This window comes from Talaromyces amestolkiae, assembly GCF_001896365.1.
Source record: "Talaromyces amestolkiae strain CIB chromosome Unknown scaffold13.1, whole genome shotgun sequence".
Taxonomy (NCBI): Eukaryota; Fungi; Ascomycota; class Eurotiomycetes; order Eurotiales; family Trichocomaceae; genus Talaromyces; species Talaromyces amestolkiae.
This window is the reverse complement of record NW_024468049.1, coordinates 801,586-817,323: the sequence shown is the minus strand read 5'-3', so window position 1 is coordinate 817,323 and position 15,738 is coordinate 801,586. Positions and strand designations below refer to the sequence as shown.

At 46.9% G+C, this 15,738-nt stretch overlaps 6 protein-coding genes across 6 annotated transcripts; 4 read left to right on the top strand and 2 right to left on the bottom strand.

Moving 5' to 3' along the window:
- Positions 1-88: 88 nt before the first annotated feature.
- On the top strand, positions 89-3,262 carry BHQ10_006942 (uncharacterized protein; the record flags this gene model as incomplete). The annotated part of the gene is made up of 3 exons (XM_040879583.1): positions 89-254; positions 302-3,080; positions 3,130-3,262. The coding sequence occupies 3 exons, from the start codon at positions 89-91 to the stop codon at positions 3,260-3,262; spliced, it is 3,078 nt and encodes a 1,025-aa protein (XP_040735446.1).
- A 313-nt stretch (positions 3,263-3,575) lies between these two features.
- Positions 3,576-4,217, bottom strand: BHQ10_006941 (uncharacterized protein; the record flags this gene model as incomplete). The annotated part of the gene is made up of 1 exon (XM_040879582.1): positions 3,576-4,217. The coding sequence occupies one exon, from the start codon at positions 4,215-4,217 to the stop codon at positions 3,576-3,578; it is 642 nt and encodes a 213-aa protein (XP_040735445.1).
- A 457-nt stretch (positions 4,218-4,674) lies between these two features.
- Positions 4,675-6,611, top strand: BHQ10_006940 (uncharacterized protein; the record flags this gene model as incomplete). Its single annotated transcript, XM_040879581.1, has 5 exons — positions 4,675-4,717; positions 5,432-5,596; positions 5,668-5,754; positions 5,809-5,987; positions 6,051-6,611. The coding sequence occupies 5 exons, from the start codon at positions 4,675-4,677 to the stop codon at positions 6,609-6,611; spliced, it is 1,035 nt and encodes a 344-aa protein (XP_040735444.1).
- Positions 6,612-7,066: 455 nt separating this feature from the next.
- On the bottom strand, positions 7,067-9,239 carry BHQ10_006939 (uncharacterized protein; the record flags this gene model as incomplete). The annotated part of the gene is made up of 7 exons (XM_040879579.1): positions 7,067-7,586; positions 7,636-7,772; positions 7,821-7,882; positions 7,929-8,596; positions 8,657-8,864; positions 8,929-9,009; positions 9,122-9,239. The coding sequence occupies 7 exons, from the start codon at positions 9,237-9,239 to the stop codon at positions 7,067-7,069; spliced, it is 1,794 nt and encodes a 597-aa protein (XP_040735443.1).
- A 965-nt stretch (positions 9,240-10,204) lies between these two features.
- On the top strand, positions 10,205-10,855 carry BHQ10_006938 (uncharacterized protein; the record flags this gene model as incomplete). The annotated part of the gene is made up of 1 exon (XM_040879578.1): positions 10,205-10,855. The coding sequence occupies one exon, from the start codon at positions 10,205-10,207 to the stop codon at positions 10,853-10,855; it is 651 nt and encodes a 216-aa protein (XP_040735442.1).
- Positions 10,856-13,160: 2,305 nt separating this feature from the next.
- Positions 13,161-15,615, top strand: BHQ10_006937 (uncharacterized protein; the record flags this gene model as incomplete). Its single annotated transcript, XM_040872578.1, has 1 exon — positions 15,411-15,615. A coding segment is annotated over one exon (205 nt), but the record flags the coding sequence as incomplete, so codon positions are not given.
- Between the last annotated feature and the right edge of the window lie 123 nt (positions 15,616-15,738).

Sequence of the window (15,738 nt, the reverse complement as noted above, 5' to 3'; positions counted from 1 at the left end):
CTGCTCTCCTTGAGTTCTATTTCTCCTTCACTCAAAACTTTACAACCTACACACAAAATTCAAAACTAACAAAACCCAGGACGGCAAGATGCAAGTCGACAATGTACAAGAGACCGTGGAGGCAATCAAGCATGGAGAAATCGACGAGTCTCTATACAGTCGCCAACTGTACGTTCTTGGCCACGAGGCCATGAAGCGCATGGGCTCGTCCAATATTCTCATCGCTGGACTGAAAGGTCTAGGTGTTGAAATTGGTGAGTCTACTGATGATTCGACTCTTATGCGAAACTAACAGATACAGCCAAAAATATCGCCCTGGCCGGTGTAAAGTCGCTTACCCTTTATGATCCTACACCCGTCGCCATCTCCGATCTCTCCTCGCAATTCTTCCTGCAGCCACAAGATGTTGGCAAGCGCCGTGCTGATGTGACCGCACCCCGCGTCGCCGAACTAAATTCATATGTGCCCGTTACGATCTACGAGTCGGACAGCCTCACCACTGATCTGTCTCAATTAAAACGTTTCCAGGTCGTTGTACTCACAAACACCTCGCTCAAAGATCAACTTGTGGTTGCAGACTATTGTCATGAACATGGTATTTACGTCGTTGTTGCCGACACGTTCGGTCTTTTTGGATACATTTTCAACGATTTTGGAAAGAACTTTACAGTTGGTGATGCCACTGGTGAAGACCCAGTGGGCGGTATAGTTGCTGGGATCGACGAGACTGGTCTCGTTTCAGCCTTGGACGAGACCCGACATGGCTTAGAGGATGGTGATTACGTTACATTCACAGAAGTCAAGGGAATGGAAGGACTCAACAACAGTGATCCGCGCAAGGTCACCGTCAAAGGACCCTATACATTCTCTATTGGCGACGTCTCTGGCCTCGGCAAGTACCAGGGCGGCGGTCTGTACACACAAGTCAAGATGCCCAAGTTCCTCGACTTCCAGCCGCTACGAGAACAATTGAAGAAGCCAGAACTTTTAATCCCTGATTTCGCAAAATTCGATCGTCCCGCACAGCTGCACATCGGTGTGCAGGCTCTCCATCAATTCGCCGATGCTCACAACGGTGAATTCCCTCGCCCTCACCATGAAGCCGATGCGGAGGAGGTATTGAAGATTTCCAAAGACTTGGCAAGCCAGACCGAGGATAAAGTTGAGCTGGATGACAAACTCATCAAGGAACTTAGCTACCAGGCGCGTGGTGATCTCAATCCTCTTGCGGCTTTCTTTGGTGGTCTGGCTGCTCAAGAAGTCTTGAAGAGTGTCTCTGGAAAGTTCCACCCTGTCGTTCAGTGGATGTATTTCGACTCTTTGGAATCCCTACCAGAGTCTGTGACTCGCTCCGAAGAGGCTTGCAAGCCTCTTGGTACTCGTTATGATGGTCAAATCGCCGTCTTTGGAAAGGAGTTCCAAGATAAGATTGCTAATCTGAACACTTTCTTGGTCGGAGCCGGAGCTATTGGTTGCGAGATGCTCAAGAACTGGGCTATGATTGGTCTTGGTGTTGGCGCAAAGGGCGGAATTCGAGTTACTGATATGGACCAGATCGAAAAGAGCAACCTTAACCGTCAATTCCTCTTCCGACCCAAGGACGTTGGCATGCTGAAGAGTGATTGCGCGTCCGCCGCGGTCCAGGCTATGAACCCAGAGTTGAATGGAAAGATAACGACATTGCGAGACCGTGTTGGTAACGATACCGAAGATATTTTCAACGAACAATTTTGGAGCGAGCTTGACCTCGTCACTAACGCGTTGGACAATGTCGATGCCCGAACATACGTTGACCGTCGTTGTGTCTTCTTCCGTAAGCCATTACTTGAAAGTGGAACTCTCGGCACAAAGGGAAATACGCAGGTCGTTCTTCCTCACATTACTGAATCCTACTCCAGTTCTCAGGATCCTCCTGAAAAGTCATTCCCGATGTGTACGTTGAAAAGTTTCCCCAATCGCATTGAACACACAATTGCCTGGGCCCGTGACCTCTTCCAGACATACTTCGTTGGTCCTCCTGAGAGTGTCAACTTGTATCTTACGGAACCAAACTACATTGAGAAGACTCTCAAACAGGCTGGAAATGAGAAGCAGACTCTTGAGAATCTTCGGGATTTCTTGGTGACCGACAAGCCTCTCAGCTTTGATGACTGTATCGTCTGGGCGCGTAACCAGTTCGAATCCCAGTACAACAATGCCATTCAACAATTATTGTATAACTTCCCTCGCGACTCTGTCACATCCTCTGGACAGCCCTTCTGGTCTGGTCCAAAGCGCGCCCCTACCCCTCTGAAATTTGACAGCTCTAACCCTACTCATCTTGGTTTCATTATTGCTGGAGCGAATCTGCACGCATTCAACTACGGAATCAAACCTCCTACAACCGACAAGGGATACTTCAAGAAGGTGGTTGACGATATGATCATCCCTGAATTTACGCCCAGTTCAAACGTCAAGATCCAGGCTGATGACAATGATCCTGACCCAAATGCTCAGTCTGGACCTATTGACGATAATGAAGAGATTCAGAAACTTGTGGACTCTTTGCCGGCTCCAAAGTCTCTGGCTGGGTTCCGCTTAGCCCCTGTCGAATTTGAGAAGGACGATGATACCAACCACCACATTGACTTTATCACCGCAGCAAGCAACCTGCGTGCTGAGAACTACGATATCCCACAAGCGGACCGACACAAGACCAAATTCATCGCTGGAAAGATTATTCCCGCTATTGCAACTACGACGGCTCTTGTGACTGGTTTAGTGGTTCTCGAACTGTACAAGATTATTGATGGCAAGACCGACATTGAAAAGTATAAGAATGGCTTTATTAACCTGGCATTGCCATTTTTCGGTTTCAGTGAACCCATCGCCAGTCCTAAGGGCAAATACCAGGGCAAGAACGGCGAGGTGACGATCGATAAGCTGTGGGATCGATTTGAGGTGGACGACATTCCTCTGCAAGACTTTTTAAAGCATTTCTCGGATCTTGGTCTGGAGGTGACCATGATCAGCTCTGGAGTCAGCTTGCTATATGCCAGCTTCTATCCACCATCCAAGCTTAAGGACCGTTTGCCTTTGAAGTGAGTACCCTAAAGATTTATTGAAAGCGATACGCTAACGATATCATAGAATGTCCAAACTCGTGGAGCATATTAGCAAGAAGCCTGTTCCAGAGCACCAAAAGAACGTCATATTCGAGGTGACAGCCGAGGATCAGACGGAAGAGGATGTGGAGATTCCATATGTGATGGTGAAGTTGTAAACCAGGATGATAAACGATGAATCACGATAGTGTCAGCGAAGTCTTTGGAGCACCTATTGTTATGAAACCTTGGATAAATAAAGAATCTCCAGTACTAGTGTAGTATTGGACGTATTGTGCTTTTATATTATTATTAGGGAAAAGCCTAAATCCACGATTGGTAAATCACCCCTTAGATTGTATACTCATTTTACAACATACCTAGGTAGTGTTGACATTGAAGATTATCTTACCGGCACTTGGAAATCACTGTTTGCGTATTTCAGATCTTTTTATTGCACTATGAATAATTGGCAAGGATACATGTAGGAAATTACACCCATGAGCATTGCCACGTAGGTAGTGTTTTCACCTTAGCCTGGGGCCCAAGAGCGCGTCTATTCACTTCGACAGCTTCTATCAACGCCCTCGCAAATTCCTGACGGCGCTTACCGCTCGCCCCAGATTCTGCTTCCAACCTTTCTCGATACTTCTTCGAAAGTACACGGCCAACCTCCCACCCTCCATCTTCGAGACCTTCCGCGGCGTCCGTGATTTCTTCCTTTTGCAAGTTTTCCCATCCAGCTTGAAGCGCCGCTGTGCGAATCATTTCGGGCGATATAATGGACTGGATGTTATCGTCTCCTCCAGCCGAACGCTCTAGGTCGTCTCGACTGTTGAATTCTGCCTGCGAGATGGCTGCTATCATGTGCGGCAGAGCAGTGATATCGCCGCGAATATCGAGTACGTATTCGGCAAGAAGAAGCTGCTTTGCTCTCCCGCGAAGAGACTGTAGCATAGACTGTAATGTGTCGACGGTTGGCAGATACCAGATTGAGTGCATGAAGATGGTATAGTCGTAGAGTGGCTCTGAGGCCCCGGAATTGAGGAAGTCTTGCAAAGTAGTCCGGTGAAATGTTATCCGGTTGCCATAAGGACCGGCTTTGAGCTGTGACTGTGCCTCTCCTAGTGTCATCGGAGCACCTATACTTCTTGATAAGCATACAGAACGCCAGTAATTTTCTGGTAAAATCTCAAAATTAGAACAAACCGTAGTCTAGAGGAGCAGGATCAATGGCTGTGACATGGCCATGCTCTCCCACAAAATCGGCCAGGACAAGAGTGCAATCTCCTTGACCACATCCAATTTCAAGTATTTTTGAGCCTGGTAAAAGATCCCATTTCTTCAAAATATCAATCCTGTGCCGGACTTGTGGCTCSGATGATAGTCCCCGATCAAGCAGATTTTGAACACGAGACTCGTCCCAAGACATAGTCTTTCTTTGTTTCGCTGAACTGCACTTAAAGAGAAAATTCTTGATTCTTGCAGCAATCAATACAGAACGGATGTCAGCAGCGAGATCAGCTAATATATCGTCAGACTAACCACTGTAGGCAAGCGATTTTGCGACAAAATTGTGTAACTTACTCAAATGGTCCAGACCACACTGTCGGCTAAGCGATCGCTGAGTCAGAGTGAGTCACAACTCTCATGTAGCCTCCTCGAATAACTAACTACATCTTAGCTGATCTAGAGACTAAGAGTGCTCGAAAACTGTTGTAGCAAACTGTATGGTGTTTTAGGGTTACTGAAGGCCCAACCTTACCCTGACACTACGGGAATACGGATATAGCGCGGACGGAGCGGGGATGATAGCATCAGCATTAGAAATAATCTACTTCAATCTATGATGCCATGATCGAGCTATCCAACTCAGAAATCGTGGTTAGTAAAATATGAATAATCATACAGATTACTAACCAGTAAACTCAATTATACAGGTTGTAAAGCCTTCTGTTGCATTCCATATCAAATTATCAAAGTGCTTGAGCTTAAGCTCTCAGAGCTTTGTATAAGTAACGTCATCTACCCGTGCTTCTCCTGTCGACACTCTTCCATTATCAACGTCAATGTCTTTTGCGCTATCACGACTGAGAACAACATTCACACTCACGAGGAAAGTCTCAAGTATATCAGTTTCAGCTACTATATTCCACGGATCTAGAACCATGTCGGTACGTATTATGTCTGCCGGCGATCTTATACCTAGCTAGATCCTGATAGCGGGGTTACTGAGCCTCCTCAATGACCCTTGAGGAATCTCACTTTCCACCACCATCACTTGATTCTCTCGTACTACAAACACTATATTGAAACAGGGACAATGAGCTGACCATAATAAAAGACAGGAAACAAAACCCCCATCACCGAATGGGTGTCAAAGGACTCCAAAACCGGCGAGTTCAAGCGCGGGGTATCGCAGTTCCGTAACTTCATTTCCAGCGAGCCTGGTGCACAGTTTCCGCCGGAGAAGGGCCGGTATCATCTCTATGTTTCGTATGCGTGTCCATGGGGTATGCTTTCTTTTTCTATTTTTTTGCTGTTCACATATTGTCAATTGGAATGATTTGCTAACAAAGGGCAGCGCATCGAACGTTGATTACGCGCAAGCTCAAGGGGCTGGAGGATATTATTCCTGTGACTTCTGTGCATTGGCATATGGGCGAGAAGGGTAAATAGTCGTTCCAACGCGCATGCGCAACTAAAAGGCTGACCATGCGATTAGGATGGCGATTCGTCACACCCAATGAGAACGTCCCAGGGGACTACGTCCATCCCGACCCTGTTCACCCCGGCTTCTCACATCTGCGCGATATCTACTTTAACGTCGACCCGGAGTACACAGGACGCTTCACCGTGCCGACATTGTACGATACCAAGACGAAGCGCATCGTCTCGAATGAAGTCCGTCCCCACCTCCTTCCATGTTTATTCGTAACCTAAGCACTAATAATAATACACAAACAGAGCGCCGAAATAATCCGCATGTTCTACCACGAATTCGACTCCCTACTTCCTGCCCAATACGCCAAAATCGACCTCCTCCCAGACTCACTCCGCGCGGACATCGAGTCTTCGAACGACTGGATCTACAACGACATCAACAACGGCGTCTACAAATCCGGCTTCGCAACTACGCAAGAAGCATACGAAAAGGCCGTCACCACCCTTTTCGCGGCATTGGACAAAGTCGAGGCCCATCTTTCCGGTAAACAGTACATGTACGGTGACAGCGTCACCGAGTCCGATATCAGACTCTACACGACCATCGTCCGCTTCGACGCCGTGTACGTGCAACACTTCAAAACAAACCTGCGCGACATCCGCTCTGGATACCCGGCGATCCACAAGTGGTTGCGGCATTTGTACTGGGATATCCCCGCGTTTGGCGAAACAACACAGTTTGAGCACATCAAGAAACATTATACAAAGTCGCATGCGCAGATTAATCCGTATGGGATTACGCCGTTGGGGCCTGTGCCGGATATTTTGCCGAAGGATAAGGAGGTTAATGCTGTTAAGCATTGATTTAGCAGCCGCCGATTGGAAGGAGAGGTTTAGGTTCTTGTGTATCAAGTGAATTCTTTGTATCAAGTCTAACATAACTATGTAACTCAATGCCACAGATTCTATGTATATCTCCTCCTCTTCTTTACTCTCCGTCTCTCTTTCTGTATCATCTCAATGAAAGAATTGAGCCAAGGAGAAATGGTGATGTGACGATAAAATTGAAAACTTTATCCAAAAGATGAAATGTGAATGTGATGAAAGAACGCCTTACCATGCATGTATTGTTGTAAAGTACAATGGGGATCTGAGAATGAACAGATGAAATAAGATGAAGGAGTATATAGATGACTGCGCTTGGGACATGATGTCTTTTGTGTTGTATGTGAATGTAGTATATGTATGGCGGGATATCAGCAAAAGACGTCGAATTGTTCGAGAAGAGGGGTATATGGTATATATCGAGCAGGTTTATGTTATTTCAGACCTAGGAAGCGTTTCGAGTTCTCATAGACAATGTAACTGATCGATACTGCCGGCGCAACTTTGAGCATGTTTGGGGTAATGCCCTTGTAAAATCCGCGGAAACCTTCGGCTCGATAAGTCGTTCGCGTCACATCCATGATACCGTCGTATGTCGTGGGATGTAGGACTGTGCCCTGTGCTTGTAATCGTGTTCGCAGGACGTTAAGCGGATAGACGAAAGATGCGCCTAGAGCACCACTAAAAGCACCGATGGCTCCAGTCGTAAAGTTGCTCAGAACCACGTCATCTTCGTGGCATTTGTCTTGTCGCGCTTTTCGTGCGAGGATTCTTCGTTTAAGATATTCAAATGTTGATAGATCAATTGCCGCGTAGGGGAACATGCCAATGAGACCGAGAGGTAAGCCACGGAAGAAGGCAAAGCCGCCGGTGCTCTGCCACATTTTGCGTGCAGTTTCGGCGATGAGTTTGTTGCCTTGGACGCCTCCTTGGACGAGTTCGCATTGCATACGACTGTACCGTGTTAGATATATGCCTCGAATATATAGAGATGCGCACTCACAATTTCAACGTGTCAATAGGGTAGACGAAACATTGAGCTACCATGCCACCAAAGCCACCGGACAAAAACTGAGAAACTGGTCTGATCTTTTTTGTATCATTGTGTCCTTCAAGACGTGCGAATGCCCGTTTCGATGACTAAGAGGTGTCAATCAGATCTCCCGATAAGAGAAGTCGAAAACTTACTTCGTAGGCACCAAACTTGATGGCAGATTCCGGCATGATTTTGACAACATTGAGTCCATTGCCTACACAATGAGCTTGAGTTCAATCATTACGAAACGGGAGACAAACCAGCAAAAAGACTGCGGATCCCGCCCGCCTTCCATAGCTCCTTCGTCGCATCGACCAGACTCTGGATTCCCTTCCGCATGGCGTTCACCGGGGCACCTTTTTGAGCCGCACGGACAGCCTCTTCACGTACGCCAGTCTGGGCGATGAGGTACACTTTCAGACGGTCGAGGGGTGCGGTAGCTGTCCGTGAGACGGCGCCAGCGACTCCACCGGCGATAAAGTAACCTAAGTGAGGGAAGATGTCGGTCAACTGCAGTTCAAAAGAGTGTACTGACAGCCACATAGCTACAGGTTGGGAAACAGAAAGCCACTCCAGCTCATAATCACGATCAACATCAACATCAACATCAACATCCCTGTCAAACACAACCTTTGAGTCCTGATCGGAGGCTGGCTCAGCATCGGGCGTCTCTGCATATGCCACAGCTACCAGGTTGAATGGAGCGGCATTCATGAATATTGAGAGCGGAACGTGAAGGGCACAGTATAGAGCAGTTTCTAGGGCATAGAGTAAGAAATGAGACAGGGTCGGGATTCCAATACCTAAACCCTGTAGAGTATCACTGATGTCGACGTCTCCTTCCGGGTTTAGATTTCCCGTTGCCTTGTAGTATGACAGCACGGTGCGCAAGTTGGTGGCTTCGGTTGGTAGGAAGAGTAGGAAGTCTCTGCGCTGCATCAGCATAGCCCCTCATGTTTTTCACCCATAAGTTATGAAGGTTTGTTACCTCCACTCATTATAGCTTATAACCCCGTCATGATTCCGGTCCATTTGAGCCAAAAATTCATCAAGCATAGAGCTTGATACTGTAATCCCCGCACTTGAAAATGCATCTTTCAATTCCGACCTGTCTATTTCTCCGTTGTTATTGCGATCAATGCTTTTGAATAACTCCCACAACGCTTCGTCGGCACTGGAGACAAAGTCGCGAAATTCTGTTGTGTCGGTTGAACGATCGTCAAATCTTGCATCACAGCGTCATCGTTGAGCACAACGTACCTCCATATTGGATTCGACCATCACCGCTCGTATCTACCGTGTTGAAAACTTGCCGAAGCATAGAGTCTGCATTTTTGAGGGCTAAACGACCGAAAGAATTAAATCAATAGCTGTTAGTCATACCAACAGCTACAAAGAGGGGCACGCGCGCGCAAAAGTAAACAGTAGATAACTGGGAAAATTGAGCGCTCACGATGATCCATCTTTCGAAGGCCCTTCCTCAAGCCATTAAAGTCCACGTAGCCCTGTCTCCGGGTGTCGATGACCTCCCATAGCTTGTCGACCCTGTCCGGGTTTCCGAGGGGCTTCATCTTCGCGGGCGGAAGGTGGAAAAAATTGTTGTCATGAAGTCGACGCAATCATTCTTTGATGTGTGATTGAATGTACGAGTGCCGCTCAAGGGGCGGCACCGATATCCTTTTTGCAATTTTTGGAAGTATATCGGCAAAAAGCACAATGAATCTTATGCCTTGCTTGTTGGACGGCCGGGATATGATGTCGAAGTGCAGGACAGAACGCCATGTCATCGGGATGGCTCGGCTCTATGGCTATCACGGTGATTCTGGCCAATCAGAACGGAGGTTTTGGAAATATGGCGCTATTCTTGTTCGGGGACAGCGCCTTTTGTTTCAATGTCGACTCTGTCGTCTTCAGCGTTGAATACACACGGTTCACTGGTAAAACTACCGGCAATACTAGGCATACTGGCATAGCTTGGCTCGGACAATCTCTGTCTTGCCGAATATATACACACCACATATATGCATGGGCAGCAAGTCACCGGACATCCACGGGAAGCGGGAACATCAAACGATGACAGTATAACTTGCATGCTACCATCTGTCAATTATGACAATTCTTTGGTGTCTGTATGTATAGCGCAATTGATGAGAGCCCATCCTTGACGTGCCACCATGGCAGCAAATTTTTGGGTGTCGACTCAGCGACGGCATTGGATGTTTACTCGCGAGCGATTGGCAGAAATCCGAGAAAATCTCAGAGACAAGGCCCAGGATCACCAATTACAGCTTCCGGATGTAAGAGTTATCAATATATTTTTAAAAACAGGTCTTTCCGCCCTATGCTTTATCGTATTCTTGAGTGCAATTCACTGACAAAGATAACAGAGCTATGTAGACTTGCGAAATTGACGCATTCGCGGCAACAGGCCATTTCAACGGCCCAAGTCTACATGAAAAGATTCTACACAAAAGTTGACTTCCGACAGACGAATCCGTACCTGGTCATGGTCACGGCGTTTTATCTCGCCTGCAAAATGGAAGAATGCCCCCAACACATCCGGGTTGTCAGCAGCGAAGCCCGCCAACTCTGGCCAGAATTCATCACCAACGACCCGGCCAAAATTGGGGAATGCGAATTCTATCTCATTTCTGAAATGCACTCACAATTGATAGTGCATCACCCTTACCGAACGGTTTTGGAATTGACAAAGCCACTCGAATTAACGACCGAGGACGTCAGTCAGGCTACGACATTGATTAGCGATCATTATCAGACAGATTTACCCCTTCTATATCCACCGCATGTCATCGCGGTGATGGCTATATTACTTGCAGTCATTTTTGGCGGCGGGGGTGGGGGAGCCGCTCATCGCAATCCATATGGCCATGGAGCAATAGTGGCCAATCCGCCTTCGATATCTACATCCCTTCGAGAAGCCGGGTTGGGCGTGGCACTGTCTGCATTGGGTGGGACAAATGCACCGGGCACAACAGGAGCAACAAGACCAGACCCGAGGGTTTCAAGAATCGTCACTTGGCTCGCGGAAAGCGAGGTTGATATCAAGGCTGTTGTTGAGTGCACGCAGGAAATGATATCATTGTACGAGGTTATGGATGGAGTGAATATTCAGCAGTGCAAGGAAATTATATCGAGGATGATCAAGACTCGAAATGCGGATAAATGAGTATACTCCTTATTTGTTAGAGATATCTGTCACGTATTTATCAAATATAGTGTAAATTATTAGCACGATGTATGATTGTGCAACCTCAAAAATCAGGCCACCAACCTGCAGACACTATATCTACATAGTATGTGCACACCATACTACGTAACACAGACCACATCTACGACTAAACAGCATCTAAATCTAAATCGAGGCGAATCTCATTCCCACCAGTCACACTAATCCTGCATCAGACTCAAAGCAGAAACCACGACCATAAAAATTTCTTTTACTTCAATCGATCTACTGGTCAGTCCACCAGATCGATGCATATCATGATACAACAGTGGCTGGGCGTCGATGCGAGCAAAGAAGCGGTGACTAGGCCGGTTTCATCCAATCGTGGGGAGGAGAGAGGGTGGTGCATGAATGGATACACAGGTGTATGCATGCCGTCCATGAGGGCGACTGACTAGTCAAGCCGCGATGGTGGTCGGAAAGTTAGAATAATGCGAGTACGGAGTACGCTCCATAGGATCTTTCTATTACTCATTGTCATTATCTGATTATCATCGTGTTGTGTTGAAAGGTAGAAAGACGGATAGCACAGCCTCGTTCGGTACACGTGACCAAATCGAACGACTCATGCAAAGTCTACATCTGAAGATAAGGGCATGCAAGTAATCAACCCCAAACAAAACTAAACTGATCATATGCTGTGAACACCCTCTACATAGTAGGTGGTCGATGTACTGCATAGTAGTGAAACGATCAATGCAAAAATAGCATGGCAAGCGCTGGCCACGGAGTCCTCTTACTCCGCAATTGTCAGGAACTCAGAGTTTCGGTTAGAGAGGACGATCCGTGAAGATCGTTGGCCCGAGTCTGTAGGGCACTAGCGCTGTTTGGGCTGGTAGTCGAGAATTTTCCAGGTCAGCTGCACGGCCGGTTCTGTACGGGTATTCCGCTTACAATACGATACTTATCATAGTACGCTGGGTGAAGTCATGTTGTTGATATGCTGCTAAGAGATTCCACCAGGTCGTCAGATATTATCACGGTGTTAAATGAGTCAGCTCATCAGCTTAGAATGTGCGAATAATAGTCATAGCTTAGCTAGTAATCTAGTATGGACTGGATCAATCGAGGAATGAAACTTGCGGGAGCGTCGGCATCTCGCCCAGCGGACGCAGGTACGGCGTACTCCGTCTCTGGTCCGCAGTCCGCAGACCAGGATTCCAGAGGCTGAGCCGTGGATTCTGCATCGCCATGCCTTGCACCACACACGTAGTTATCTGTATTCGAGAGTCGATTATTTAGACGGACTGCTCGGATATGATGATATCAATCAGATCGACGGTGGATTGTATGACATGATGCAGTTGCGTTGCTCCAATTCAATGGAAATCCAACGTACGAACAATACAGTTTTGGTAATAATACGGCCACCACGCACAGCAACACAAGCCGAAGGCGACCAGTAAAGTGACCGTACCGCCATCGGAATGGGTCAACGTCATGTTACTATACTAGTAGTACTATGTATGCTGTCTGTAAGAAAAGAAAACAGCAGACTCCATCCTGAGCATGCCGCCGCACACGAGTTACTGTCGACAGGCCCCTTATTGGATGTATTCGATACGGAGAATCCACATGGTGGCTGAAATGACATAGCATAATTGGAGATAAGGTCCACTTTTGTCCGAAAATGGCTGGCCGATTTTGGGTTTGCCACTAGCTTTGCTACTAGCGTCTGCTCAGACTCGCTATGACTGGCTCCGCCTGAAGAAGAGTGCATGACCTGGTCTCATAGATGTGGATCGCCTTACAAGCGCAATACCAGAACATGCTACAAGATACTGACGTTGAGTCACTTCTCATGGCAAGGTACTCAACAATACGGTGAAAAACGGTATTGCCCTTGCTCAGCGACTCCACAAGCCACACATGATAGGCGGAACCATGTATTAGTGCCTTGACTAGTACCGTACAGTACGTAGGTAACTCCTCGTCCAGGCAGTGCTCCCACCAGTACTAAGACGTTCCCCGTCAGCCTTTATTATTGTCCCGCCATCGTTAATTTCTTCTCTTCATCCAATCCATCCCACACTCGTCTCAACTCGCTACAACTCCAATTTCAACTTTCTCAACTTCGACAATTCTACCTACGCTCGTCTACTACAATCTTTCTCATATTTATTTACTTTCCATCCATTGTATTCCTTTATCCGTTCAATCCACCAATCATCAAAGACTAGACAACACTCATTGTTTGTTTCATCTGTTCGAAAACGCTTATATACGACACCCACCCACATATACCATGGCATCTGCATATTTCTACGGTCAGCACCAGCAACAGCAACATCATGCTGTTGTCAATGCCCACATGCAACAATCCAACAATCACCACGGTGGTCGCCGAAGAGGACCTCGCAGCATGGCCGCCCAGAATGCCCAGCGGCAATCTCGCAGTGTGAAGACCATGCGGGAAATGGTCGAAGCTCCTACTGTTACGGCTTTCCGTCAGCGTTTCGAGGCTGGTCGCTCGTTTGATTTGGACGATGATCTGGAATTCTGTCCTAATCTGCTTACCGAAGATGATGTTCGTTATTAGCATAATGTCTATTGTGTATTGACAATGTACTAACAGGCGTAGTTGCATTCTATCAACTCATCTGCTTCTGATCGCTCATCCCTGTCCAGCGGCTCTCCAGAGTCCTCGCCTCTGCAGCACCAGATCCAACCCGCCCAGCAACAGGTGACGCCAAGCATTTCACTCTCACCCGGTCCTTCGACCACAGCTTCCTATGTCAACAATGTTGCCGCGGCCGCTATGAACCATAATGTTAATGTCATGCATTTCCAGCAGCCTGCGGCTGCTCGTGCCCGAAAAGTCATTCCGATTGTGAACCCACAGACCGGCATTACTCTTGCCAGCCCTCCTACCTCGATCAACCCCAGTCTGATGCAGAACCAGCGTCGATGGTGAGCTCGTTGTACTTAGAAAGTCCTGGCTCATGGTCAGGCTTCCCTTTTCATTAGGCATGCCTTGTGACTTCGTTTCTCATTGCCGTCGCTGGCGTCATCTGCATCATCTGGGTAACAGGAGTTTTGTTTTTTCTTTCCACTCGGTCTCGACGATCATTGCACGACACTTTTCTTTCTACTGACCATATATTCTCTGATCAAAAAAAGAATTTCTGTCAATATTGTATATACTTTTTCATTTGACGACGACTACATTGCTTTTCTCGGCCTTTTACCCACGATACTTGCAGATCAGCGACGGCGTACATGTTTTGCATTTCGATCGACCACTTGTGACGGCATTCTTCTCTTTTCTGCGACGGGAAAAATTATACCAAAATTTCGTTTTCGGCCCGGTGCACGATTGCTGCTACAGTGTATAGAAAGCGCAGCACTTGTTCAATTTTTCTTCTTGGGTTTTTCAAGACATCACAAACGCATGCCTCGTGTTGGGGGAGTTTTTCTTTGGATCTCTGGGACTTTCAACCTACGACTTATTTTTAACACACTCTACGACACGCATTTATTATTCGGTAATATGTTCTTTTACATCATTTATCATATATCACTATGTCGCTATATCGCCATATCGCTATATCACTGGGTTGGATGTAACCGGGGTGGAATGGTTGTTTGATTGATCTGGTTTGATTTTACTAGACGGCGGAAACGATACATGTCTGCATTGGGTGTGATTGTTTTTTGTTCTATTTTATTTTGCTTTTGGTTATTGTGGTTTACGAGCATTCTGTTGTCAAGATATCTGGGCATCGGGAGAGCCCTCGTTTTCTTGTTTATTTATATAGTTGTGTTGGTTTCATTGTCTGCGGATATCCATTGGGGCATATGTATGGGGTGGTGAAATGATGACCTGCCGGTCTGGAGTTCTGGCTGTACAGGCCGCGAATATATTGCTTCTTATCTCATCTTTGGGTAAAGATTGTTCACTAAACGTAGGCTCGTAAACATTATTCTTCAAGTAGTTTACTGCGGTAGTTGTCCGCGTGCCGAAAAATCGGATGTGCAACCTGAGGCGTCCCAGCAAATCGTCGCTTTGACGTCATACACTCAAAAGCATCCATTCGTCCATAGCATGACGCTGCTTTCGTATATAACCTGGTGCTTCTTCTTTCTTCACTGTACAATTCTTGTTAATTATTACAATAAACACAGAAATTGGCTTCTCGACTATTCAATCGTTTGTTTTCATCCTATCTATCAAGTAATCCAGTACCTGTATCGTGATATATATCTACCGGATACAGCGCCCTCACCATCATCAACTGGAATATCCCACCTACACTGAAACCAAAGAAGGAGAATTAAAAGAACAATGGCTTCACTACCATACCTCCGCCAAACACTTCGTCCCTTTACGACCGCTCTCCCAACCACATTGGGCGCTTCATCGCGAGTAGCCGCGTTCTCAACCTCTTCAGTCCAACGAGCCCTCAAAGAATCTGATCGCAGTATGAAACCTAACAACCCCTTCCCAAAGAACCACCTCCTCCGTCAATCCTATGCTTACAATTTCAACAGACAGAGATAATCTCAATAACGAATACGAATCCCACAAAGAAGAGAATCTCAAAGACGTCAAATCGGGAAAAGCGTCTTGGAAAGAGCAGCTTGCGAGCGAGAGTGAGGCGGATGTGAAAGCTGACAGAGGAGAGTCGTCGGCGACGGCGAGCGTTGATGATGTTGTGAGGGGAGCGAAGGAGGCTGTGGCGAAGAAGGGGAAGAAATGAACCCCTCGCACTATGTACTATGTACTCGCTGCATGGGAGAAGAAGATGATAATGGGACGTGCGGATGGTTCTGTGGTTCTAGCGTTGTTTAACTCATAACTGGGAAAAGGTATTGCTTGCAGC